Below are 26,997 nucleotides of genomic sequence, written 5' to 3'. Positions count from 1 at the left end.
TTAGGGACTAATTTTTAGTCACTCTATTTTAATTCATTTTAATCCGTAAATTATCAAATACGTAATAAAAAGAGAACATTTTATCCGATTTTCTAATTTAAATTTGTCAGAAATTTTATATTTTTTATTACAACTAAAATATAACGAATTTGATCTTGAAATTTTGTATATAATAGAAGTAGGATGGGAAAATATGTATGATTTTTTTTAGAATTTTTTGTGAACTTTGTTAGTTCATGTGCATTATATGTACCCTATCAGCTCATGTACATCTCAATGCATTGCATTACCTTTTCTCGATGATGGAAAAAATGATCTCTAGTTCAAAAAGGAAAAAAACGTTCAGGCGGCCAGCCTGAGACACATATCGCAGTGACAGAGAAGAGATCAATTGTGATTCTCTTTATTTAATGTAAGAACACACATACTGCATCCCCAAAAGTCATTGCCTTTTGAGATAAATGTTACATTAGCAAACAAACGATAACATCGATAGGCATAGCGCAGCACACACACACCGTCTCGTTGAGCTTAGTTTATTTAATTCCATGCATGCATCCTTATCCAAGCATACTAGCTTGTTTAGATCACATCACTGGGTAGTAGGGCTCTATGGCGATGGCGCACATGCCCTCCCGAGCCCTGACACGCCTCGCCATCCGCACGTAGCCATTCTCTCCCCATCTCTGACCCCACGAGTTCTTGACGATCCAGTACTTGCGGCCGCCGCCGCTGTCGCTGCCGGCTGATCCGTACCCGACCACCGTGACGGCGTGGTTGACGGTGGTGGTGTTGCAGGGGCCCGAGAAGACCCCGCGCTTGTAGAACTGGAAGGCCCTGCTCGCGTCGATGACCACGGCGACCGGGCGTCCCGCCACGGCGCGCTCCAGCTCGGCCTCGTTTTTGCGCTGCACCGCCTGGTAGCCACGGATCCTGGCCGCGTGGTGACCAAGCTTGCCGCTCATGCATTGTCTCTGGCTGCCCACGTACGGGTAGTCCGACTCGGTGGTCAGGCCGCCGTTGCGGGTGACCCACTCCATGGCGGATCTAGGGTAACCGCCACGGCAGCCGTGGTCGTTCCCCCCACGGTCGCAGTCCACGATCTCTTGCTCCGACAGGGACACCAGACGACCTGTCTTTATCTGGTGCACACCTTCGATGGACGCCACCGTTGCAAACGCCCAGCAAGAGCCTGCACGCATGCAAGGATGATGAGCAAATCTTTTACATATGCATGGGTCATAAATAGATGCATGACATTCCCTTCGTTTTTTTCATTTCTAAGACAGAAACAAACATCAAGACCCAAACTTTACCGCATTGTTGCTGGTTCTTGACCGGCGTCACTGCTCCCTTGGTCCTCCAGTCCACACTGTTGGGAGCCTCGCCGGTGTTGTCGCCGTTGGACATGCCTGCTGTGCTCATGGTGCCGACGATCGGTGGCATGGCCTCAGCTGCAGGGGGCTGCTCGTCGAGCTTCATAAGATATGTGTCCTTGAACTCCTCCTCGGTGAGGTCGGTGAATTGGTTCTCACCGAGCTCATACGAGCTCCCGGTCGACAGCTGGTTCATGGTCTTGATGAACCGGAGGTTCTCGCTGTAGACCATGAAGCGTTGCTGGAATTCCTCTGGGGTCGCATAGGTGCGGTTGTATTCAGCCTGCCAGGCTTTGAACCGCTCCAGCAAGGGTATGGCTATGGTATCATCACTGAACGCCGTGCCTGCAAGGAGAAGGCTGCAGGCGAACAGCATGACAAGAGCTAGCGAAGCTGAGGCGGTAGCCATGGTCATGTTATGGTGGATGCGATGACTAGTGCAACTGCTGTCTTGTGAGCTAGCTAGTAGTGTGAGTGGGTTTATATAGTGCATGGTGATGCACGGATGTAGTACTAGTACTGATGCTGCATGATATGACTAGCTAGCTAGGTGTGTACGTATGAGGAAGGGAAAAACAATAGCGTACCTTCCATGTACTTAAGCCCTGTTTGTTTCAACTTATAGATTATATAATATAAATTATAATCTAGATTATATAATTTGGATTATTTGCTCTGGATTAAATAAGCTAGGTGTTACTGTTTGTTAGCTCAGATTATTTAGACTCGGCTTATTATTCATATGCATACAAATACAATAATACCCTTGGTTGTTTTAATTGTCTGGTGGGTGAGAACGCTTATGGATAGGTGGATGGCAATTGGAAGTAATTTTAATCAACTTACCATAGGTAGTAGGTCTTTCATAAAAAATAATCTGAAATAAGCACCCTTTGATGAGCTTATAGGATTATCATAATTTCAAGTGCTAGATTATATAATCTTATCAGATAAGTTGCTTGTTTGTTTCCTCACTAGCTTATTTATATTGGATTATATAATCTATATAGATTATAATCCCAAACAAACAGGGCCTTAGTACTTATTAGACAAAGGTTCTTTTCTTCATAAAAAATACGGGAGCAAATAAAGGAAATAAGGAGCTCTCTACTGGCTGCTTGTTAGGCAAGTGACCTAACGTCTTTCGTCCTTCGTCTGGGTGTTATCTCAATCATCACGTGCATGAGTGTGAATATTCACATGCATGGTGATACAGGAGAGTTTGCCAAGTGCCAACTCAAACACATAGCAAGGGCCCTGTTTTTTATAGCTTTTTCAGCTTCTAGCCACCAGAAACTATTGTAGGTTGTCAAACCTCCAGCTTTTCAGCCCACTTCTATGAGATCAATTTAGTCAATACTGTCCAAAATCAACGTGAACACAAAATCAGCCGAGTCATTGCGATAACAGGAAACCGTCACTTTCTACATCCTAAACCCTATGGACTCTTATTTTTCTCAATACGTAATCTCCACGATACTCAGATTCTCTGTACAACCAAACTCTCTCCACACAGCCAGATAATCAGAAAAGCTCCTCAGAAAAAAACTGAATCAAACAGGCCCAAGATAAAGCCATCCTACCCTATAGAGTTGGATCGGGCAATAATCCGTTTATTTTGTTCGGTTATTTTGGTACGAAGAAACTTCGGTATACAAATGAAGATGATCTTTGTTTGAGGCATCACTCCATTCAAGATGAGGTGGTGCATCATAAGTCTATTTCTCAAATTTGGTGGGATGATCTCATTCCTCATGTTAGTACTAATTAACTATGAGTAATGAGGTGATGATGGATCAACTCTTTCCATTCCACGAACCGAACAGTGAGGAGATAACGGACTAGCTTATTCCTTAAACCAAACACCGTATAACAGGACCGTACGTTTGATGCATTGTTTCATGAAACCGAGGGATATATAAAAATTGATATTGATACCGAAAATCAAAGAAACCGGAGGTTTAGTTTGGTTTTGGTGCGGTTCGGTTCGTGGTATAGAGATTAGGATGCAGACCGTATATAGTACATGAAACACAACCATAGGATTTAGGATTTCCACCGAGGTGATTTGGTTACATCACAAGAATATATATATATATATATATATATATATATATATATATATATATATATATATATATATATATATATAGTGATCGTTCCTAGTTGTTTGGTCCTTCTTTTATCGAGAGATGAAACAATGTAGTTGCTCATTTCGGATTAAAGCCAACTGTTTAGACTACTGTAGTTAGAGGTGGTAATGGATCATGGCCCTAATACTTGCTTCACAAATCAACAAAGCCCTTAATTTTGTTAGTTCAAAATTGTATTGTTTTATGATCTGGCCCTAACTTGACTCGATCCTTAAATTTGCTAGGCTAAATTAAATGGCTCGTTACCACCCCTAACTGTAGTTGTAATTCATACAGACAAAATTACTGTAGAAACTGTAAAAACCAGTACGGATTTTCTTCTTCTGCACTTGATGCGACATAACTGGTGATGTACAGCTGTACAGATGCTGATGAACTGTATGTACTGTGAGCAAGGAAAAACCATGTTGAGATCGTGAGTACTTGCCTATACTTGGTACTTGGGCTAATAAAGATTCTTCAAGAAAAACTAGGTCAGTGCACATGCGTTACAACGGGAACATATAATATCTTAATAACTTATATATACAAATGTGTGTTATACTGTTATGAGATGGAGAACGACATGCACGAGCCGTCCGGGATGACGTCGAAGAGAAACTCGGGCCTGTGACGCACGACCACTCACCTATTAGTGTAGTATATAAGATTTAACAAGAAAATTTAATGGCAAAAATTCAAAAATGATCTTTCATAGAACGTCATAGTTTAGATATTCAAATCAATAAATATAAAATAAACATAAGCATAAATGTCTATTTAATCTAATTTTTTCCATAATAGGCTGAGGTACACTTGTATATTTCTAGGAATGTTAAATCGCGAGGGGAACGAAATGGGAATGGCGGACGCATGAACGTGGAGAGGGCGACGCACGAAACCGCTACCAGAGGTCAACATCAGCGGTTGGGAGAAGACTCAGAGCATCCCTAACGACGCGGGTGGGCCGCGGGCGGAGGTGGTTGCGGCTGGCGGAGCGAGGATTTCGCGCGATTTATTCAGAGCTCGGAGGTTGCTGGGCGGCGGTCAGCTTCGGGCCCATGCGACCGGACGATCCAGATTGATGGAAGGCAGAACGACAGAACCAGAGAGGTAGACTACCCTTGTAGCCTTAACAAGTAGTAGAGAAAAATATGTGCGGTCTTAGTGATATCCAGAGCAGCTCCATGAATTTTCTGTAATCGTGTAATCATATATCCATCAGAGAAATTATACAATGAGTCAGTGACATCATTTTTGCAGGAGTAATGTTGCAAGATGCAAGAGTTTAAAACGAACACCACTACCTCGTATTAATATGATAAGAGCATGCTGAAAAATATATGAAGATACATGAGTAGGAAGCTCGTTTCAATGAAGGATTTCCAATATTCTGTATATCAGCCCATTTGAAATTGCTAAAGGATATGTAAGTAATCTGAGCATAATATGAGAGGTAACAAATTTAATTTAATAATTAATGTGTCAATAGATGAGTACCCGTGTGTTGCAATGAAAACATATAATATCACAATAACTTATATACAAATGAGTGTTATATTGTTATGAGATGGAGAACGACATTCGCGAGCCGTCCGGGATGGCATCAGAGCGAAACTCAGGCCGCAGTCGAGCGCGTCGGCCTCGTGGCGTGAGGTCGCTCATCTGGGTGGCGCACGAGGTAGAGGGGACATTCTTTGAAGCGCCCCGATCCTTTGGGACTCAAATGTGATTCAATTACTAGTCCCAGGAGGTTAGTAACCACATTCCTTACTTCAAATAGTACAGAGTTCGAATAAATGTTATTACAATACCAGAGTACAAGCTCGAGAGAGCCAGAAATACAAAGCGCAGTAGAAGATAAACTAGCCCAAGCCACAGGCAGAACTGGGTGAAGACACAGCCCCCTCAATCAAGCATAGCAGAAAAGAAGTCTTCAGCTGCTGAAAAACATAAATAAATCTGGGTGAATACACTAGGTATTCCGCAAGCCCACCCCACTCCTGTAAAGAGAAAGGGACCTATATCATACATGCTTTATATGGTGGAGTTGAAGTCACTCTTCATTTTCTCAGAGAAAGACTGTGTTTTTTAGGGTTTTCCCGAAGAAATAGAAATAACACGTTGCTTAACCACCACTGAGCTTCCCGCTCCCGTGGCACCATTTTCTCTTCCAAAGACACACTCACACATTTCCCTGTTCACGAAGGTTTTAAAAACACTAATTGTCATACCACGCCAGACTCGTCCATTCCAGTGGACACAAACTATTCGAATAGGTTTGAACTCTGCGCAGAGGGGTACACTTTACCCATTAGTCCGGCTCTGCGATCTCATGGCCAATGAGATCCGAATCCGAATATCTTTCCTTCCTCGCACGTCCTAACCTTAACGGTTATGCCGGAAGGAGTCAGGCCACCGTCATGTCCAAACCGAACAAAACATTCCCCCTCCTTATCCTCCCGGTGCTCCCCAGCCTTCATAACCCTGGAGTTGGACCGTATGAGTTCAGATTGAGTGACTGCCCACACAGCCTCGAGTGGTTGTACTTTTCATGAGTACATGTAGTGAAGGATGACAAACCGGTCCTTATATGAGGGGACAATCCTTCTGCTCACACCTAAACCAGCTGAGCCATCACCTTAGGCCCTCCCCTAAACCAGGGAGTCCCTGATCATCCCACTCACCAGGTGATGAGGGTGAATACCCTTCACCGCACACTTTTTTGAAAACATCGTTTGGTCAAAACCACTGCCCCTTTTTCCCATCCCATATTTTGTGCTCAAAAGATGTTTGTTAATGCAGGGCTATCTCTCTGCTCACAATGCAATCATTCCATCCCTTAATCCCGGCTTAGGTAGTGGTAGAGAGAATAAGTAAATTATGCATCAAGGGAATGATGGACTTGCCTTCGTCAAAGCTTTCCTGGCACAAAAGATTTATCTCGGAGGGGCCGGGTTCCTGCCCTTCTTCCGGAGCTATAAATTCCGAGGATCGGATCCCTCTTCCGCTAACAAACACAGATAAGGAACAATACATCAATCATGGTGACTTGGTGGGGTGTGCCAATTATTATACCTTATTATTTTTGTGCCCTATAATTTTATTTAAACTATTTTTGGTGCATAAAATATCAGCATGTAAATATATATGTGAAAATAGGAAAAAGAAATGGGAAAAGGAAAAAGAAAAGGAATTCTAGGTTAACCGGGCCGGGGGGGGGGGGATTTCGGCCTGGTCGGGCGCGGGCGCGCGGCGTCGCGGCCAAATGGGCCCAGACGGCCCACGAGGAGCGGGGGACGGCGCGGCGGATGCCGTGGGCGCGGGCCCACGCACCAGAGAGGGAGAGGGGAGACAGCGTCAGGGGGGAGCTCGGCTCGACTTGCTTCTCTAACGAGCCTAAAAAGCAGTCTCCGCTCAGCTCACTGCTGCCTCACGAGCCGGCTCGTCGAGCCAATCAGTTGTCTATAAGCGTGAACTTGTCCTCCAAATTATAATATAAAATCTTAAGAATAATTTAAGTAACATATTTTAAATCAGTAAAATAAATATATTACTGATATAATATAGAAAATAGATTAGTTTTGTGCAGTAATATCAAATAGCATAATCTAATTGTTTTTTGTGCTAATACCATAAATAATTAGAATTATATGTAATAAATTGTTGTTATATCGAGCCACAAGCCAGCTCACAAGCCGCACCAAACCGAGTCGAGCTAGCTCGTTCTTTTCTCGAGCCACAAAAACATGCTCGGCTCGGGCTCTTTTCTAAGCATCGAGCTGCTCCGAGCCGAGTTGTTGCGAGCCCAAGCCAGCTCGTCGAGCTTGAGCTTCTTTCTAGCCCTAGCTATGGTTAGGGTTGGAAACGAGCTGAGTCAAGCTCGGCTCAACTTGCTGCAGCTCGGTAAAGATCCGAGCCCGGCTAAGCTCGGCTTGTTATTTAACCGAGCCTGAAAAGTTGGTTTGACTCCTGAGCCGGCTTGACGAGCCAACGAATCTAACCATAAGCGCGAAACCGCTCTCCAAAATATAGAATAACATCTCAAAAATAATTTAAGTAATATATTTTAGATTAGTGAAATAAATATATTACTAATATAATATAAATAATATAGAAAATAGGTTATATATGAGGATGTCGGCTATATATAAGTTTGACCATCTAAGTTTGACTATATAATTTGGATTATAATTCTAAACAAACATACCTTTAAACTCTAAATTGTGACACTCATTTTTACACTACTCATATTTTATTCCGTAAATAATATTTTGTAGGGCTATATACGAGAACGTCGGCTGTCATCTCGCTGGGTGACTCAAGCTCCTTAGCTGGTCTTCTTCTCGCCCAAACGTGGTCGTCGAGAGATTGGTTTGGGGAGACAAAAAGGGAGAGGGAGAGAGAGCCAAGGGCATTGGAAAAAAATACATTCACCAAGGTGCACGTGACAAGCACGTGATGACCATTGTCACCGTATGTATACATGCCACGTCAAATAAAAGCCCCTGCATGAACCGATACTGACACACAATGCACTTGTTACAAAGATTAAGGATCCAAAACTGCACTTTGAAAGGGAGCGGGCCTAAAAGACACACAAAGCAAAAGTTAAGAGACATATGATCAACTTGGGCCAGCTAGGGTCAGAGTAGCTTGACTTGTTCTGAAGGCCCCTTCTCTGCATGCCTCTCCCTGCTTCACCAGTCACACCACTGCACCAAAACCGCACCGGATATTCGGGCAACGGTGCAAGAGTCCTGCAAGGCCGTAGGCCGCCCAAAGACTAGAGAAAAGCAAGATCGCAACCTCCGACTTGCTGAAGAGAAGCCAGGGAAAGAATGTACTTGCGACCATTGCCGGATGAACTTAGGTCGGTTTGTTTCAGTTTTTAGATTATAATCTATATATAGCTGTTTGGTAGTCTAGATTATACAAATATAGATTATTCACAAAGACAAGAGTAACCTTGTTTGTTTATTTGAGATGAGGAGAGATTGATGTCATATGTTGTAATTTATATTTATATAACCATGTTAGTGGGTCTTTTTTACCAAAAAATAATATCAAATAAGCTACTCTTAAAGAGATTGTGAGATTATCGTAATCTGAGCTTTAGATTATACACTACACAATGATTGATCTTTAGCGACCCTTATTAGGTACCAACTTTTGGTTGCTAAAGGTTAGGAACCGACGGTCAGTCGTTAAATCCTTTTATAGCAACGGTCGGTTGGTCGCTAAAAGTCTAGAAATTTAACAACTTATGGTTGGTCACTATAGATGTCGTCGGGGACTAGCAGTGGGTCGCTATAGAGCAAGGATCACTATCAAATCTTATAGCCTGAACGAACTTGTAGATGTTAGTGACTAAAAATTAATTAAAACAAGTAAACATTGATCGCTAAATTGTAGTAAAGAAAAAAAGAATTATAGAAAAGAAAAAGAATTATGGAAAAGAAAACGGTAACACTATAAAAATCATAAAATAAAAATAATACATTTAGTTATTAATGATATTTATGGTAATGAATTTTCTTTTAAGTGTTTGTTATGTACTTGCATTTGGAATAATTTTTTTATTGCGCATGATTGATTTTTGTTATTGAATAACATTTATTCTTAAATGAAAATCCTAATAAATAAAAAAATATAATAATTATTAGCACAAAAATTAATATTTTATTTATAAATAATTTTGGTTTAATTACTATGAATTTTAGGGTTATTTAAAAATGTATTTCAAATTTAGAAAAGGAAATAAAAAATAAAAAACAAAACCTAACCAAATCGGCCCATTAAGGCCCAGCCGCACTCCCCTAACCCTAACCGGCCGCCACCTAAACCTAGCGCGCGCCACTCTCCCTGGCAGCCGCCGCCAGGAAGCCTCCACTCCTTCAACTAATCGATCTGTAGCTATGAAGATCATATCGTACATCTGCGTCGTCTCCTACTCGATCTATAGCTCCTTCGTCCCCCATCTTCGGAAATTGGAATTTCTTGCAGTCGCTTCGTTGGTTCTGCTCTCTAGCTTTTAACTCGTTCCTGCTCTTTCTTCAGACCGATCTGAGCTGCGGGCCGTCGTCCAAGGCGAAAGGAGGGCAGCCGGCAGTGACGGTCTCCGGCGGCGACAGGCAGGGGAGGGGCAAGATCGAGATCAAGCGCATCGAGAACACGACGAACCGGCAAGTCACCTTCAGCAAGCGTCGCAACGGCCCGCTCAAGAAGGCGTACGAGCTCTCGGTGCTCTGCGACGCCGAGGTCGCGCTCGTCGTCTTCTCCAGCCGTGGCTGCCTCTACGAGTACGCCAACAACATGCCTCTACGAGTACGCCAACAACAGGTGATTTGTTTTTATATATGTATATGTATGCAAAGATGTCATTTTTGGCTTCTCGAAATCTCCGCGCATATATACATACAAACACACACACACACACACACACACACACACACACACACATATATATATATATATATATATATATATATATATATATATATATATATTCTCGTTTCATCAAACACTTGTGAAAGGTTGTGTTGTGTACATGCTTATGTACATATGCACATGTACATATACGTGTATCATGTGCCTAGATCCTACACGCTGCGCGCGTCAGCTGTTTGCGCTGTCCAAATTCGGAGCAAGTTCGCTCCCATCTTTCTCGAGGCAAAACCGCGGGGTCGGAGGGTCAATTGGGGAGCTAGCTAGCTGTTGCATCTTTTGTTGTGTGATGTGAGTGACTTCATTCCGTTATATCAACTACTGCGTGCATGCTGTCTTGTTTGTTTTGCTTTGGTGTTCCTGAGAAGAGCATGTTGTCTCCGTTATATCTCACACTGAAATTTTAGAGTTTATTTTTAGAGATCTTTAAATTTTTAGAGCTATAAAATTTACTATGCTATGAATTGTGTTTCTTAAGGTGATGAGGAACAAGTTTGCTGCTGAGGATGAGTAAGACAATGAAGAATATTGTGCTTTTGAAGATGAGGAATTAGATGATGTGGATGATCAAATATTTCATCAGATGCAAGATGCAAACTCACCAAAATCTACAAGGCACTTTGCTGAAGCTTCACACTCTAAACATGATGATCTTGTAATGCTCTCATTCATTTCATACATTTTCTAACCTTTATTTTCATAAACCCTCAAAAACATTGAAGTGAATTATTCTTAATAATTTGCACCAGGTTGGAAAAGATGTCATCTCTGGAGGATACAAGAAGCTGGAGTGGTTGTTCTGGACAAAGAAAGTTTGAAGCATTAGATGTAGTTGTGGACTTTTGAACAATAGCTGGAGTGATATGAAACATTAGTGATTTTGTGACTGATCATCTTTGGAGCTTTTGTGAATGATCTAGCTAGCTATCTGCAAATGATCTAGTTGTGAATAACATTATAATTGTGATGCTTTTGTGAATATATAATTGTGGTGCTTTTGTGTTTATGTGATGGATCTATGATATGGTATACTTATTAACTGTGTATGTCTTTATGATTTGTGTATAAAAATCTGTGATTTGTGGTGCTTAATTAAATGTATATTATTATTAACAACTGTAAAAATGACGACCTTCTGTTGGTTGCTAAATGTATAGTATGATGACTTACAATTGGTTGCTAAATCTATAGTACAACAACCCATCGTTGGTCGCTAAATATACAATATTAGCAACGGACGGTCGGTCGCTAAAAAGATGTCGGTCGCTAAAGCCTTTAGCGACTGCACTTACAGCGATGTCCGGTACCGTAATTAGAGGTACCCCCAATGCTCCTAAACACGGCTGGAAAACATCTTCAGAACAAACCATAAACAACTGATAAAGCGCGGTTCAAGTCAAGGCCTCGTCTACCAAGGGACGCGACCTCATCCGAGCCCAGCCTCGGGCAAGGACGGTAGTCCAGGACAGATTCGCGCCTCGCCCAAGGGTCCCCTCAGTCAGCAGACGCACCCTCGTCTCACCCGAGGCTAAGCTCGGGCGAACTTTGTCGTACAGCGACCTCGGCCGGATCGCCCTACCAACCGACCGTATCGCATGCGCATTTAATGCGGGGATCGCCTGACACCTTATCCTGACACGCGCGCCTCAGTCGGCAAGGTCGAAGTGACCGCAGTCACTTCGCCCTTTCACTGACCGTTCTGACAGGAAAAAAGCACTGTTCGCCCCGCTCTGGCTACTGTGCCAACCACTAGGGTAAGACTAGCAACAGTAAGTCGTGACCTCTCCCGAGTTCAGCCTCGAGCGCGACAGGGAGCTCCGCCTCGCCCAGGCCTCGGCCTCAGCCTCGGCCTCGGGAGAAGGTCTCCGCCTCGCCCGACCCCAGGCCTCGGCCTCAGCCTCGGCCTCGGGAGGAGTCACATCCTCGCCCGACCTCGGCCTCAGACCGACTATGCTACAGGGGATCTGAAAGGATCATGATGCCCAAGAGGGGGGTGAATTGGGCTTTTCTAAAAATCAACACTAATTAAAACCTAAGCAAGAGCTAAGCAAGAGCCCAACTTCACCCCAACAACTAGCACTAAGAATATAATACTAGAAGTGCAACAAAGCTAAGACAATACTTCAAATACTTGCTAAACAAATACACAATGTAAAGTGCTTGAATTAAGTGCGGAATGTAAAGCAAGGTTTAGAAGACTCCTCCAATTTTTCCCGAGGTATCGAAGAGTCGACACTCTCCACTAGTCCTCGTTGGAGCACCCGCACAAGGGTATCGCTCCCCCTTGGTCCTCGCAAGAACCAAGTGCTCACTACGAGATGATCCTTTGCCACTCCGGCGCGGTGGATCCCTCGAGACCGCTTACAAACTTGAGTCGGGTCACCAACAAGATCTTCACGGTGATCACCGAGCTCCCAACGCCACCAAGCCGTCTAGGTGATGCCGATCACCAAGAGTAACAAGCCGTAGACTTTCGCTTGACCAAGAGAAGCCTAATGCAAGTGGTGTGTGCTCTAGGTGGCTCTCACTAGCGCTAATGAGGAACAAACGCGGATTATGATTCTCTAATCTCCTCACTAGGATTTTGGTGCTTGCAATGCTCTAGCAATGTGCTGGAATAAATGTGGAGTGCAAGACATTGAATATGGTGGGTGGAAGGGGTATAAATAGCCCTCACCCACCAACTAGCCGTTACAGGCATCTCACTGCGCAATGGCGCACCGGACAGTCCGGTGCGCCACCGGTGCGCCAACGGTGCGCCACCGGTGCGCCAACAATCGTTTCCAACGGCTAGTTCTGACAGCTAGCCGTTGGACTCATGGCACATCGGACAGTGAACAGTCACTGTCCGGTGCACACCGGACAGTCCGGTGCGATGTCTGGTGCACCACTAAAATTCAACTCTGAAACCTGCGCTCTCGGGTTTCTGCGGAGGGAAAGCCTCTGCCCCGAACCAGTCTGGCCCCACCTGGCAGAGGGCGCACCGGACAGTCCGGTGCCCCAGGGCCAGAAACACTAACTCTTGTTTTTTCAGCTGATATTCAAATCGGTTTTCGTTCTAACTTATGAGTGAGTTCTAGAGTGACACCTAGCATCGTATGTGAGTGTGATTGTGCACCAACACTACACTAGAACTCTCTTGGTCAAACTACTCATCGACAACCCCTCTTTATAGTACGGCTAAAAGAGAATAAAAGACCTAACTAAACCGCGAGTGTCCACATCTCCTTGACACTCGGACTCCGTAGACCTTCACCTTTTGTTTCGTCGTTTTAGCCGTCGCTTCGAGTTCTTATCTCCGGGATTGTTTTCACGTTGTAGTACTTCTACCTGTCATGCGACCTAACTTACCATTTGTCTCTGCAAAACACACGTTAGTCACATATAATATTATGTTGTCATTAATCACTAAAACCAACCAGGGGCCTAGATGCTTTCAATCTCCCCCTTTTTGGTGATTGATGACAACCCTACAAGTTTTGTGAGAGTAGTTTGTTTTTAAGTTTCTGTGAATAGAAGGGATGGTTAGTTATACTCAGTAATCTTTGACAGAAGGAACGTGTATAATAATAATAAGAGTGAGCGCATACACCTCATAAGATTCTTGTTCATATAAAAGTGAAGTTAAATCAATGAAACAAGAACTAGAAAACTGGTGATAAAATATAAGGTGAAAACATAATACACACAGTCAATCATAAGCAACGAGAGTATATATCGAGTTTGTGAGCCAAAAACATCAAGCTAGTACAGAGAGTAGCAAGCACATATATTACATCAAAATGACTCTCTACTAACTCTCTAACTCCCCCAAGCTCTCACAACTCATATCTCTCCCCCTTTGGCGTCAAACACCAAAAGGGCACCCGAACCTAAACATCTGAAGCAGGAGGAGGCGGCGGGGGCGCATCCGGTCGCGGTCGAGGCAGCAGAGCGAACGCCGGCGGAGGGTCAGAGTCAGTCTCGGATCCAGGATCTGCGGTAGAAGCTGGAGCTGGTACTGACTCGGACTGAGGCCGCGCTGCAGGAGCTACCGGAACAGAAGTGGTCACAGATACTGCCACAACAGTAGTGGTAACAGCAGATGCTGGTGGCACTGGCGGCTGCGGGCAGACAGAGCTGAGAACTGGAGAGGTGAACGCCAAAGTGACCGGTGAAAGGGAAATGTGCCTTTGGGCCATTTCTAAGTATTTTGGTGATTGAGTGCAAACACAAGTGCTTAAATGTTAATTTATGCCCATGGGTGCACAAGGTGCAAATCACAAGTAAAGGTATGTTTCTAAGCCTTAGTACATTGGTTTTGTGTACTAATATACTTATCTAAGTGTTAGAAACAGAAAGAAGAAAGAAGAGAAGAGTTGGCTGTGTACAGCCAAAGGCTGTTTCGGTCTAGGGCACCGGACTGTCCGGTGGTGCACCGGACAGTGTCCGGTGCGCCAGGCTGCCTCGGGCGAAGAAGCCGCTCTCGAGAATTTGCCGACGGCGTACGGCTAAAATTCACCGGACTGTCCGGTGAGCCAACGGTCGGCCGGGCCAACGGTCGGCCGCGGAATCCGCGCGCGACACGTGGCCGAGCCAACGGTCGGAAGGGGGCACCGGACTGTCCGGTGCGCCATCGGCTCCCAGATCTCCACGGTCTGCAACGGTCGACTGCGCTGTTTATGGAAATAAATCGGGCACCGGACAGTGTCCGGTGTGCACCGGACTGTCCGGTGCACCCGACGACAGAAGGCAAGGATGGCCTTCCAGATTTGTTCTCAACGGCTCCTAGCTGCCTTAGGGCTATAAAAGGGACCCCTAGGCGCATGGAGGAGGACACCAAGCATTCCTACAACATTCCTAAGCACCAAGACATCGATCTCGCGCATTCGTTTCATTGTGATAGCATATAGAGCTCTTGTGGAGTTGTGAACTCTTTGAGTAGTGTTGCGAGCTCTTGTTGCTGCTTGTGTGCGTGTTGCTCTGATCTTTTGAAGTCTTGTGTGCGTTGCTCATTCCCTCCCTTACTCCGTATTTCTTTGTGAATCTCAAGTGTAAGGGCGAGAGACTCCAAGTTGTGGAGATTCCTCGCAAACGGGATATTGAAAGGCAAAGCAAAACACCGTGGTATTCAAGTTGGTCTTTGGACCGCTTGAGAGGGGTTGATTGCAACCCTCGTCCATTGGGACGCCACAACGTGGAGTAGGCAAGCGTTGGTCTTGGCCGAACCACGGGATAAACCACTGTGTCCTCTCTGTGTTTGATCTCTTGTGGTATTGTGTTTTGTTGAGACTCCTCTCTAGCCACTTGGCAATAATTGTGCTAACACTTAACAAGTTTTTGTGGCTATAAGTTGAAGTTTTACAGGATCACCTATTCACCCCCCCCTCTAGGTGCTCTCAATTGGTATCAGAGCCGTTCTCTTCAAGAAAGGGACTAATCGCCCGAAGAGATGGATCCTAAGGGAAAGGGGATGGTGGTCGACAACAACGAGAAGGAGTCTATCTTCAACGAGCCGAAGAATGACAAGTCTACCGACTTGGGTTCAAGCCACAAGCGCAAAGATGGGAAGAAGAAGAAGACAAGGCGCATCAAGGAGATCGTCTACTACGACAGCGACGAATCCTCTTCTTCCCAAAAGGACGACGACCACAACGACTACGAGAAAAGGAAACCGGTTAATTCGAACTTTTCTTTTGACTACTCTCGTATTCCGCAAAGTTCAAATTCGCTTCCCATTCCACTTGGCAAGCCCCCTCACTTTGATGGAGAGGACTACGGATTTTGGAGCCACAAAATGCGTACTCACTTGTTCTCTCTCCATCCTAGCATATGGGAGATTGTAGAGAGTGGAATGCAATTTGATAGCTCGGATAGCCCTATGTTTATCAATGAACAGATTCATAAAAATGCACAAGCTACTACTGTGTTGCTAGCCTCTTTGTGCAGGGACGAGTACAATAAAGTGAGCGGCTTGGACAATGCCAAGCAGATATGGGACACCCTAAAGATTTCCCACGAAGGGAACGACATCACCATGCTCACTAAAATGGAGTTGGTGGAGGGCGAGCTTGGAAGGTTTGCAATGATAAGGGGCGAGGAGCCAACCCAAACATACAACCGGCTCAAGACCCTTATCAACAAAATAAGGGGCTATGGAAGCATGAGATGGACGGACCATGACGTCGTCCGACTATTACTAAGGTCCTTTACCATTCTTGATCCTCATTTGGTGAATAATATTCGTGAGAATCCCAGGTACACCAAAATGTCGCCCGAAGAAGTCCTAGGAAAATTCGTCAGCGGGCGAATGATGATCAAGGAAGCAAGGTACGTGGACGACGCCTTGAATGGACCGATCAACGAGCCGCAACCTTTTGCTCTCAAAGCAACAAAAAGCAAGGAGGTGCTACCTAGCAAGGTGGCACAAATTGAGGCGGCCGGACTTAATGATGAAGAGATGGCTCTCATCATTAAACGCTTCAAGACGGTACTAAAGGGTCACAAGGGGCAGCCAAGCAAGACCAAGACAAAGGGGAAGCGCTCATGCTTCAAGTGCGGTAAGATTGGTCATTTTATCGCTAACTGCCCCGATAATGATAGTGACCAGGAACAGGGAAATAAGAGGGAAAAGAAGAAGAATTACAAGAAGGCAAAGGGCGAGGCGCATCTAGGCAAGGAGTGGGACTCGGATTGCTCCTCTTCCGACTCCGACAATGAAGGACTCGCCGCCACCGCCTTCAACAAATCAACCCTCTTCCCAAACGAGCGTCACACATGCCTTATGGCAAGGGAGAAGAAGGTATGTACTCGGAACTCTACCTATGCTTCTTCAAGTGAGGACGAATCTAGTGATGAGGATGAAGTAGATTACTCATGTTTGTTTAAGGGCCTAGATAGAACCAAGGTAGACAAAATTAATGAATTGATTGATGCCTTGAATGAAAAGAACATTCTTTTAGAAAAGCAAGATGATTTGTTGTATGAGGAACATGATAAATTTGTAGAAGCTCAAAGATCTCATGCTCTAGAAGTTAAAACAAATGAAATGCTTTCTTGTGAATTATCTTCTTGCCATGATACAATTTCTAAATTAAGGAGCATTAATGATAATTTGAATGCTAAGTTAGAGATTGCTAGTAAATCCACATCTTGTGTAGAAAATATTGTAGCGTGCACTAGGTGTAAAGATATTAACATTGATGCTTATAGTGAACACCTAGCTTGCATTTCTAAATTAAATGAAGAGGTAGCTAGTCTTAATGCCCAACTTAAGACTAGCAAAAGTGATTTTGAGAAACTAAAATTTGCTAGGGATGCCTACACGGTTGGTAGACACCCCTCAATTAAGGATGGACTTGGCTTCAAGAGAGAAGCCAAGAACTTAACAAGCCATAAGGCTCCCATCTCCGCCAAGGAGAAAGGGAAGACCCCTATGGCAAGTAGTACTAAAAGAAACCATGCATTTATGTATCATGATAAGAGACAAACTAGAAATGCTTATAGGAGTTATAATGCTTATGATAATTTTGACTCCCATGCCATGTTTGTTTCCAGTTCTTCCTATATGCATGGTAGAAATATGTCTAGGAGAAATGTTGTTCATCATGTGCCTAAAAAGAACATTATTCATGCTCCTAGGAAAGTAGTGAATGAACCTTCTACAATTTATTGTGCTTTAAATGCTTCCTTTGCGATTTGTAGAAAGGATAAGAAAATAGTTGCTAGGAAGTTAGGGGCAAAATGCAAGGGAGACAAAACTTGCATTTGGGTCCCTAAGGATATTTGCACTAACCTTGTAGGACCCAACATGAGTTGGGTACCTAAAACCCAAGCCTAAATTTGCCTTGCAGGTTTATGCATCCGGGGGTTCAAGCTGGATTATCGACAGCGGATGCACAAACCATATGACGGGGGAGAAGAAGATGTTCACCTCCTACGTCAAGAATAAGGATTCCCAAGATTCAATTATATTCGGTGATGGGAATCAAGGCAAGGTAAAAGGGTTAGGTAAAATTGCAATCTCAAATGAGCACTCAATTTCTAATGTGTTTTTAGTTGAGTCTCTAGGATATAATTTACTATCTGTAAGTCAATTATGCAATATGGGATATAACTGTCTATTTACAAATGTAGATGTGTCTGTCTTTAGAAGAAGTGATGGTTCACTAGCTTTTAAGGGTGTATTAGACGACAAACTTTATTTAGTTGATTTTGCAAAAGAAGAGGCCGGTCTAGATGCATGCTTAATAGCTAAGACTAGCATGGGCTGGCTGTGGCATCGCCGCTTAGCACATGTGGGGATGAAGAACCTTCACAAGCTTCTAAAGGGAGAACACGTGATAGGTTTGACTAACGTGCAATTCGAAAAAGATAGACCTTGTGCAGCTTGTCAAGTAGGTAAACAAGTGGGAGGAGCACATCACAGCAAAAATGTGATGACCACCTCAAGACCTCTGGAGCTGCTGCATATGGACCTCTTCGGACCCGTCGCCTATCTGAGCATAGGAGGAAGTAAGTATGGTCTAGTTATTGTTGATGACTTTTCCCGCTTCACTTGGGTGTTCTTTTTTGCAGGATAAGTCTGAAACCCAAGGGACCCTCAAGCGCTTCCTCAGGAGAGCTCAAAATGAGTTTGAGCTCAAAGTGAAGAAGATAAGAAGCGACAACGGGTCCGAGTTCAAGAACCTTCAAGTGGAGGAGTACCTTGAAGAGGAAGGGATCAAGCATGAGTTCTCCGCTCCCTACACACCACAGCAAAATGGTGTGGTAGAGAGGAAGAACAGGACGCTCATCGATATGGCGAGGACGATGCTAGGAGAGTTCAAGACCCCCGAGTGCTTTTGGACGGAAGCCGTGAACACGGCTTGCCACGCCATCAACAGGGTCTACCTTCATCGCCTCCTCAAGAAGACGTCGTATGAGCTGCTAACCGGTAACAAACCCAATGTATCTTACTTTCGTGTATTTGGGAGCAAGTGCTACATTCTAGTGAAGAAAGGTAGAAATTCTAAGTTTGCTCCCAAAGCAGTAGAAGGGTTTTTATTAGGTTATGACTCAAATACAAAGGCGTATAGAGTTTTCAACAAATCATCGGGTTTGGTTGAAGTCTCTAGCGACGTTGTATTTGATGAGACTAATGGCTCTCCAAGAGAGCAAGTTGTTGATCTTGATGATGTAGATGAAGAAGATGTTCCAACGGCCGCTATGCGCACCATGGCGATTGGTGATGTGCGACCACAGGAACACTTGGAGCAAGATCAACCTTCTTCCTCAACTAAGGTGCATCCCCCAACTCAAGACGATGAACAGGTTCATCAACAGGAGGCGTGTGATCAAGGGGGAGCACAAGATGATCATGTGATGGAGGAAGAAGCGCAACCGGCACCTCCAACCCAAGTTCGAGCGATGATTCAAAGGGATCATCCCGTCGACCAAATTCTGGGTGACATTAGCAAGGGAGTAACTACTCGATCTCGACTTGTTAATTTTTGTGAGCATTACTCCTTTGTCTCTTCTATTGAGCCTTTCAGGGTAGAGGAGGCCTTGCTAGATCCGGACTGGGTGTTGGCCATGCAAGAGGAGCTCAACAACTTCAAGAGGAATGAAGTTTGGTCGCTGGTGCCTCGTCCTAAGCAAAATGTTGTGGGAACCAAGTGGGTGTTCCGCAACAAACAAGACGAGCACGGAGTGGTGACAAGGAACAAGGCTCGACTTGTGGCAAAAGGTTATGCCCAAGTCGCAGGTTTGGATTTCGAGGAGACTTTTGCTCCTGTGGCTAGGCTAGAATCAATTCGTATCTTGCTAGCATATGCCGCTCATCATTCTTTCAGGCTGTACCAAATGGATGTGAAGAGCGCTTTCCTCAACGGGCCAATCAAGGAGGAGGTGTACGTGGAGCAACCCCCTGGCTTCGAGGATGATCGGTACCCCGACCATGTGTGTAAGCTCTCTAAGGCGCTCTATGGACTTAAGCAAGCCCCAAGAGCATGGTATGAATGCCTTAGAGACTTTCTAATTGTTAATGCTTTCAAAGTTGGGAAAGCCGATCCAACTCTTTTTACAAAGACATGTGATGGTGATTTGTTTGTGTGCCAAATTTATGTCGATGACATAATATTTGGTTCTACTAACCAAAAGTCTTGTGAAGAGTTTAGCAGGGTGATGACGCAGAAATTCGAGATGTCGATGATGGGCGAGTTGAACTACTTCCTTGGGTTCCAAGTGAAGCAACTCAAGGAAGGCACCTTCATCTCCCAAACGAAGTACACGCAAGATCTGCTAAAGCGGTTTGGGATGAAGGACGCCAAGCCCGCAAAGACTCCGATGGGAACCGACGGACACACTGACCTCAACAAAGGAGGTAAGTCCGTTGATCAAAAAGCATACCGGTCAATGATAGGGTCATTACTTTACTTATGTGCTAGTAGACCGGATATTATGCTTAGCGTATGCATGTGTGCTAGATTTCAATCCGATCCTAAGGAGTGTCACTTAGTGGCGGTGAAGCGAATACTGAGATATTTAGTTGCTACGCCTTGCTTTGGGCTCTGGTATCCAAAGGGGTCTACCTTTGACTTGGTCGGATACTCAGATTCCGATTATGCTGGATGTAAGGTCGATAGGAAGAGTACATCGGGGACGTGCCAATTCTTAGGAAGGTCCCTGGTGTCATGGAACTCTAAGAAACAAACTTCCGTTGCCCTATCCACCGCTGAGGCCGAGTATGTTGCCGCAGGACAGTGTTGCGCGCAACTACTTTGGATGAGGCAAACCCTCAGGGACTTTGGCTACAATCTGAGCAAAGTCCCACTCCTATGTGATAATGAGAGTGCTATCCGCATGGCGGAAAATCCTGTTGAGCACAGCCGCACAAAGCACATAGACATCCGGCATCACTTTTTGAGAGACCACCAGCAAAAGGGAGATATCGAAGTGTTTCATGTTAGCACCGAGAACCAGCTAGCCGATATCTTTACCAAGCCTCTAGATGAGAAGACCTTTTGCAGGCTGCGTAGTGAGCTAAATGTCTTAGATTCGCGGAACTTGGATTGAATTGTAGCATACATGTGTTTATGCCTTTGATCATGTTCATTCTGCATTTTGTTGCTTATTGTGGTGCTCAAGTTGTACAAACACTCCCTGGACCTCACAAGTCCGTTGCAAAGTGATGCACATGTTTAGGGGGAGATGTGTTACAACTTGACCCTTTGAGACTAACCATATACTTGAGTTTGCTTGATTTAGTCTCGGAGAAGAATTGAAAGGGAAAGGTGGACTTGGACCATGAAAGACTTCCACTGCACTCCGATGAGAGGGTAACTTATTCCAAGTCCATCTCACGAACTCTTATTGCCTTTGTATTCTTATTGAAGATTTTGGTGAGGCAATGGGGTTAAGGGGCCAAAGTTGATTCCGTTTTGGTGCTTGATGCCAAAGGGGGAGAAGATAAAGCAATAAATGGATCAGCTACCACTTGAGAAATTTTGAAAATAGTAGAATAGAGCTTTTGGTTTGTCAAAACTCTTGTATTGTCTCTCTTATCAAAAGTGGGTTTCTTGTGGGGAGAAATGTTGATTATGGGAAAAAGGGGGAGTTTTTGAAATCTTTGATCAATCTCTTTTGGAATGACTCTCTCTATGCTTCAACATGTGTGTTTGACTTAGAGATAGAGATTTGAATTTGATTTGCAAAAACAAACCAAGTGGTGGCAAAGGATGATCCATATATGCCAAAATTGAATAAAACTCAAATTTATTCTATTTGAAGTGATTTTGCACTTGTTCTAGTTGCTTTATGTTGTGTTGGCATAAATCACCAAAAAGGGGGAGATTGAAAGGGAAATGTGCCTTTGGGCCATTTCTAAGTATTTTGGTGATTGAGTGCAAACACAAGTGCTTAAATGTTAATCTATGCCCATGGGTGCACAAGGTGCAAATCACAAGTAAAGGTATGTTTCTAAGCCTTAGTACATTGGTTTTGTGTACTAATATACTTATCTAAGTGTTAGAAACAGAAAGAAGAAAGAAGAGAAGAGTTGGCTGTGTACAGCCAAAGGCTGTTTCGGTCTAGGGCACCGGACTGTCCGGTGGTGCACCGGACAGTGTCCGGTGCGCCAGGCTGCCTCGGGCGAAGAAGCCGCTCTCGGGAATTTGCCGACGGCGTACGGCTAAAATTCACCGGACTGTCCGGTGTGCACCGGACTGTCCGGTGAGCCAACGGTCGGCCGGGCCAACGGTCGGCCGCGGAATCCGCGCGCGACACGTGGCCGAGCCAACGGTCGGAAGGGGGCACCGGACTGTCCGGTGTGCACCGGACATGTCCGGTGCGCCATCGGCTCCCAGATCTCCACGGTCTGCAACGGTCGACTGCGCTGTTTATGGAAATAAATCGGGCACCGGACAGTGTCAGGTGTGCACCGGACTGTCCGGTGCACCCGACGACAGAAGGCAAGGATGGCCTTCCAGATTTGTTCTCAACGGCTCCTAGCTTCCTTAGGGCTATAAAAGGGACCCCTAGGCGCATGGAGGAGGACACCAAGCATTCCTACAACATTCCTAAGCACCAAGACATCGATCTCGCGCATTCGTTTCATTGTGATAGCATATAGAGCTCTTGTGGAGTTGTGAACTCTTTGAGTAGTGTTGCGAGCTCTTGTTGCTGCTTGTGTGCGTGTTGCTCTGATCTTTTGAAGTCTTGTGTGCGTTGCTCATTCCCTCCCTTACTCCGTATTTCTTTGTGAATCTCAAGTGTAAGGGCGAGAGACTCCAAGTTGTGGAGATTCCTCGCAAACGGGATATTGAAAGGCAAAGCAAAACACCGTGGTATTCAAGTTGGTCTTTGGACCGCTTGAGAGGGGTTGATTGCAACCCTCGTCCATTGGGACGCCACAACGTGGAGTAGGCAAGCGTTGGTCTTGGCCGAACCACGGGATAAACCACTGTGTCCTCTCTGTGTTTGATCTCTTGTGGTATTGTGTTTTGTTGAGACTCCTCTCTAGCCACTTGGCAATAATTGTGCTAACACTTAACAAGTTTTTGTGGCTATAAGTTGAAGTTTTACAGGATCACCTATTCACCCCCCCTCTAGGTGCTCTCAACCGGCCGGAGTGGAGAGGTACCAACAGGGGGGCCTGACAAAATCGATGGCACAACTGGAGCGTGAAGCGGAGGAGGTGGAGCAGACTGAACCAGAGGTACTGAGACACCAGACTGCTGAAGCATAAGAGCCATGAAGGCCCTACTCTCAGCCCGATCCTGAAGTAGCTGCTGCTGAAGTGCATCCTGCCTGTCCTGCATGTTCTGAAACATCGAGAGCATCCTCTCGGATAACCGGGCCTGCTCGGCTGCCAGGTGAGCTTGCTGCTGAGAGAGAGTCTGGAGAATCAAAGCAAGAGCAGGGTCCATAGCCTGAGGAGTAGCAGGGGCAGCACTAGAACTCCCAGCCTCATGATCATGTGAGCGTGGAGGCATAGGAGGCGGAGGCGGAGGAGGAACCCCAAAATCATCATCATCATCATCATCATCATCAGCTGCTGTAATCTGAGTGTCGAACTGACGAAGAGCTGCATCCTCGGCCTGAGAGTCAAAAACAGGAGCAGAAGCTGGCACAGGAATCTCAGGCGCAGGACGGTAGGATCCAAAAACTAGGCGTGAGGCCTCAAGGGTGCCCTGAAACCGAGGAGGCTGAATCAGCTGCGCAAAGATGTGGCACAAGTAGTGAGCATAGGGCAACTGCCGACGAGCACGAATCCCATCCAAAACGGTGTCCTCGATCTCACAAATCAGGAAGTCCACAACGTCAAACTCAGAGTGAGAGACCAGGGCACCGAGGAGCCAGAGCTGTATATGTGTGGTAGCCTCCCTGTATCCCATCCTCGGCAGAAGAGTCCGTCTGATAAGCTCATATAAATACTTTGCTGCTATAGTAAAATCTGCCGGTGAACGACGCGACCCATCTGTGAAGGGCGGGCGGAACAAAGCCGTAACGTGAGCTGTACCCGGAGCCACACCACCGTGAGGGCGACGAGGAGGGTCAGAAGTGTCGTAGCAGAGGCTGTGAAGACGAGTCGTCGACTCGGGAAATCCAAAAAGCTGGCGGATCTGACTAGCAGTAATGGTGACATCCTCTCGCTCAAAACGGAACCTCATCCAGTGATGATCCGGGTCAATCCATACAGAGGCGTAGAAGACTCGTACCCACTCCTAAACATACCTGCCGCTGGTAGTCAGAAGGGTCTGAAGGCCAGGCAGATAGGTGAGGTGCGCCTCAGAGTCAGCACCGGCTGCAAGCAGAAAGGCTGGAAGATCCAAAAGCCAGTGCACTCGCAGAGCTATCTGAGCAGACATCTGAGCTCTGAAAAACGACTCCTGAATACGTGTGCTGAATAGGTCACCTGCTGCAGGGTCTCTCTGAGCTGGTAGCCAAGACTCCACGGGTACGTATCTGAACCTATGTACTCGTGCCGCTGTAGCACGCTGAAGGTCAAACAGTCGAGGGTCCGTAGCCAGGGGTCGAACCTCAGTCTCATCACGCTCCCGGAATCGAGGTGGAGGGATAGGAGGAGCTGAAGCGGGAGGAGGAGGAGCAGTGGAAGCTGGCGTAGTGGAGGTAGCGGGTATGGCTGTGGAGGTGGATGGAGCAATAGGAGTGACGGGAGCAGGCAGAGTGGGTGGTGGAGTGGAAGCGGAGGTGTGAGTGGAGGAGTGAGGCTGGGAGGCGAGACGACGAACACGGTAGGCGATCTGATCTGACGGAGTCTGCGACTGATCTCCAAGCTCGGCCTGCGCAGCAGCTGCTGCAGCCGCTGCCGCTGCACGGGCTGCTCTGTCCGTACGCCGCTTCTTGCGGCCTTCCTGCTGCTCCAAGTAAACGGTCTTGCCCTTGACCTGCCTGAAGGGACGACGAGGATCCTCATCATCGCCTCCCCCTGGCGTCGACACATTCTTCGTGCGCGGCATCCTGAACTGATGTCTGGAAAGCTCACACGAGAGGTGACGATCCAGGCAGGACAGGAGACGGCACACGGGCAATCAAGTTCACTGAAATGACAGAAGAGGTGAGCACGTATTAGTCACATAGTCATAAGTATATGAAATGTGAATAAATACATACACAGAGAAATATGGCACAGAAAACACGAGACGAGACGATCGATAGGTCAAACGGCGTGAAAACGACGTTTGAAAGATGAATAGTGCCATAGGAGGTTTGGAATTCGAATTGAGGCACGAAACGACATGGAATTGAGCCGACACTTCACGAATAGGTTTATATAGGTGAATATGAGTGAAGTGTGTGCTTGGTTTGAATTTAGGCGAAGAAAAAGAGATTTGGGCACCCGGCTCGGAAACGATCGCTGGAAACGGGGAATTTGGTGAACTTTAAGCCTGGAATCTCGGATTGGCGTGAAATTTGGCAAGTATGTTACTGGAAGTGTTGTAAAGGTGCCTGAAAAATTTGGGTTCAATTGGAGCATTTTTGGCTGGTTTGGGCATTTCACCGAACACTTGGAGGGCGAGGAATTAGGGTTTCGGAGAAATGGCCATTTGAGGTGGGAAAACCCTCCCGAAGGAGCTAGAAACCTGCAGGGATACACAATGGGGACAATTGAACACATTCCACCTTTTGGATTCATTGGATTTGACAGGAATTTGAAAAATAGACAAAGGGGTGGAATGGAGGTGCTTTACTGCCTCAGACAGAGAACTGAGAGGGAGAGAAGACAGGGGAGGAAGGGAGGTTGCTCACCGAGAAGCACTGGACGGGGTCGCCGGAGCTCGGCCGGAGACAGGGCACGCCGGTGAGGGAGATCGCCGGCGACGGGGAGGAATCGCCAGAGACAGAGAGAGAGGGCGCTGGCAGGGAGAAAAAAAGAGCCTCTGGCTCGGTCTCGGGCTGGAGGCCTTTTTTTAAAACGCGATATGGGCACACCGGACAGTCTACAGTGCCTGTCCGGTGCACACCAGACAGCGCACAGAAAAATGGAGTTTGAGCGCGCGGCTGCCGGTGCACCGGACATTGCACAGTGCAGTGTCCGGTGCACACTGGACTGTCCGGTGAGCCCAGACAGAAGGGAGTTTGGAAAATTTTGAATTTTTCTATCTAACTCCCAACCAAACCAAATCCCAACTTATAATCACACAAAATAACACTTGTTGGGACAGGTATTGGCACCCTCATACATTTTTCAAAAATATTTTGCCATAGGCTAGATAATTTTTAAAGAAAATAGGCAAATGGTGAAATTTGCATTTTGGCTTGCACTAGGGGTTTTCATGAGTGATTTGAGTTTTGAATACTCCCCCTTAGTGCAGTACCTCATGCATATTTCAAGAACCAACAATTGCATAACAAGTAAGAATTTAAGTGCTAAAAGCTTAAAACTAAGACTTGTCAAGTTTGATCCGAGTTAAGCTTTTTCACTCGCTTTGTTGGCGGTTATCTCAACTAGGTTAGACAAGCCCTAGATGCAAGACAAGGAATTTAAACATGCAATGCAAGCTTGATAACACCATTTGACATTTTACATAAAATTTCTGAGATCAAGAATATTTAGTTCATTCCTCAACATGCAAAAGCGGGTCTTATCAAGTGGCTTAGTGAAAATATCCGCTAATTGATCTTCCGACCTCACTCCTTCTAAAATGATATCTCCTTTAGCAACATGATCTCTAAGGAAGTGATGACGGATATCAATGTGCTTGGTGCGAGAGTGTTGTACAGGGTTATTAGCAATTTTAACAGCACTCTCATTATCACACAACAAAGGTACCTTTTCTAGAACTACGCCATAGTCTAGAAGAGTTTGTTTCATATATAAAATTTGTGTGCAACAAGCACCTGCGGCAATGTATTCCGCTTCGGCAGTTGACAAGGCAACACTATTTTGCTTTTTGGATGTCCATGAAACTAGTGATCTACCAAGCAGATGGCATCCCCCAGAAGTACTTTTCCTATCAATTTTGCAACCGGCATAATCCGAATCGGAATAGCCAATTAAATCAAAAGTAGCTCCTTTGGGATACCACAGACCAACGCTTGTGGTGTGCCTGAGATACCTA

The 26,997-nt window shown here is 45.5% G+C and overlaps 2 protein-coding genes across 2 annotated transcripts; one reads left to right on the top strand and one right to left on the bottom strand.

Annotated features, from left to right (window-relative positions):
• Window positions 1-428: 428 nt before the first annotated feature.
• On the bottom strand, window positions 429-1,825 carry LOC109942306 (ervatamin-B). Its single transcript, XM_035962465.1, has 2 exons — window positions 1,317-1,825; window positions 429-1,192 (listed from the first exon to the last, which is right to left on the bottom strand). Exons 1-2 carry the CDS (start codon window positions 1,789-1,791, stop codon window positions 588-590), a joined length of 1,080 nt encoding a protein of 359 aa, XP_035818358.1. The 5' UTR covers window positions 1,792-1,825; the 3' UTR covers window positions 429-587.
• A 2,053-nt stretch (window positions 1,826-3,878) lies between these two features.
• On the top strand, window positions 3,879-10,222 carry LOC103639757 (uncharacterized). Its single transcript, XM_020544530.2, has 3 exons — window positions 3,879-3,907; window positions 9,433-9,818; window positions 10,089-10,222. The coding sequence occupies exons 1-3, from the start codon at window positions 3,879-3,881 to the stop codon at window positions 10,220-10,222; spliced, it is 549 nt and encodes a 182-aa protein (XP_020400119.1).
• The last annotated feature ends 16,775 nt before the right edge of the window (window positions 10,223-26,997 follow it).

Source organism: Zea mays, chromosome 9 (genome assembly GCF_902167145.1).
Source record: "Zea mays cultivar B73 chromosome 9, Zm-B73-REFERENCE-NAM-5.0, whole genome shotgun sequence".
Lineage (NCBI taxonomy): Eukaryota > Viridiplantae > Streptophyta > Magnoliopsida > Poales > Poaceae > Zea > Zea mays.
This window is presented reverse-complemented; position numbering and strand designations above follow the sequence as displayed.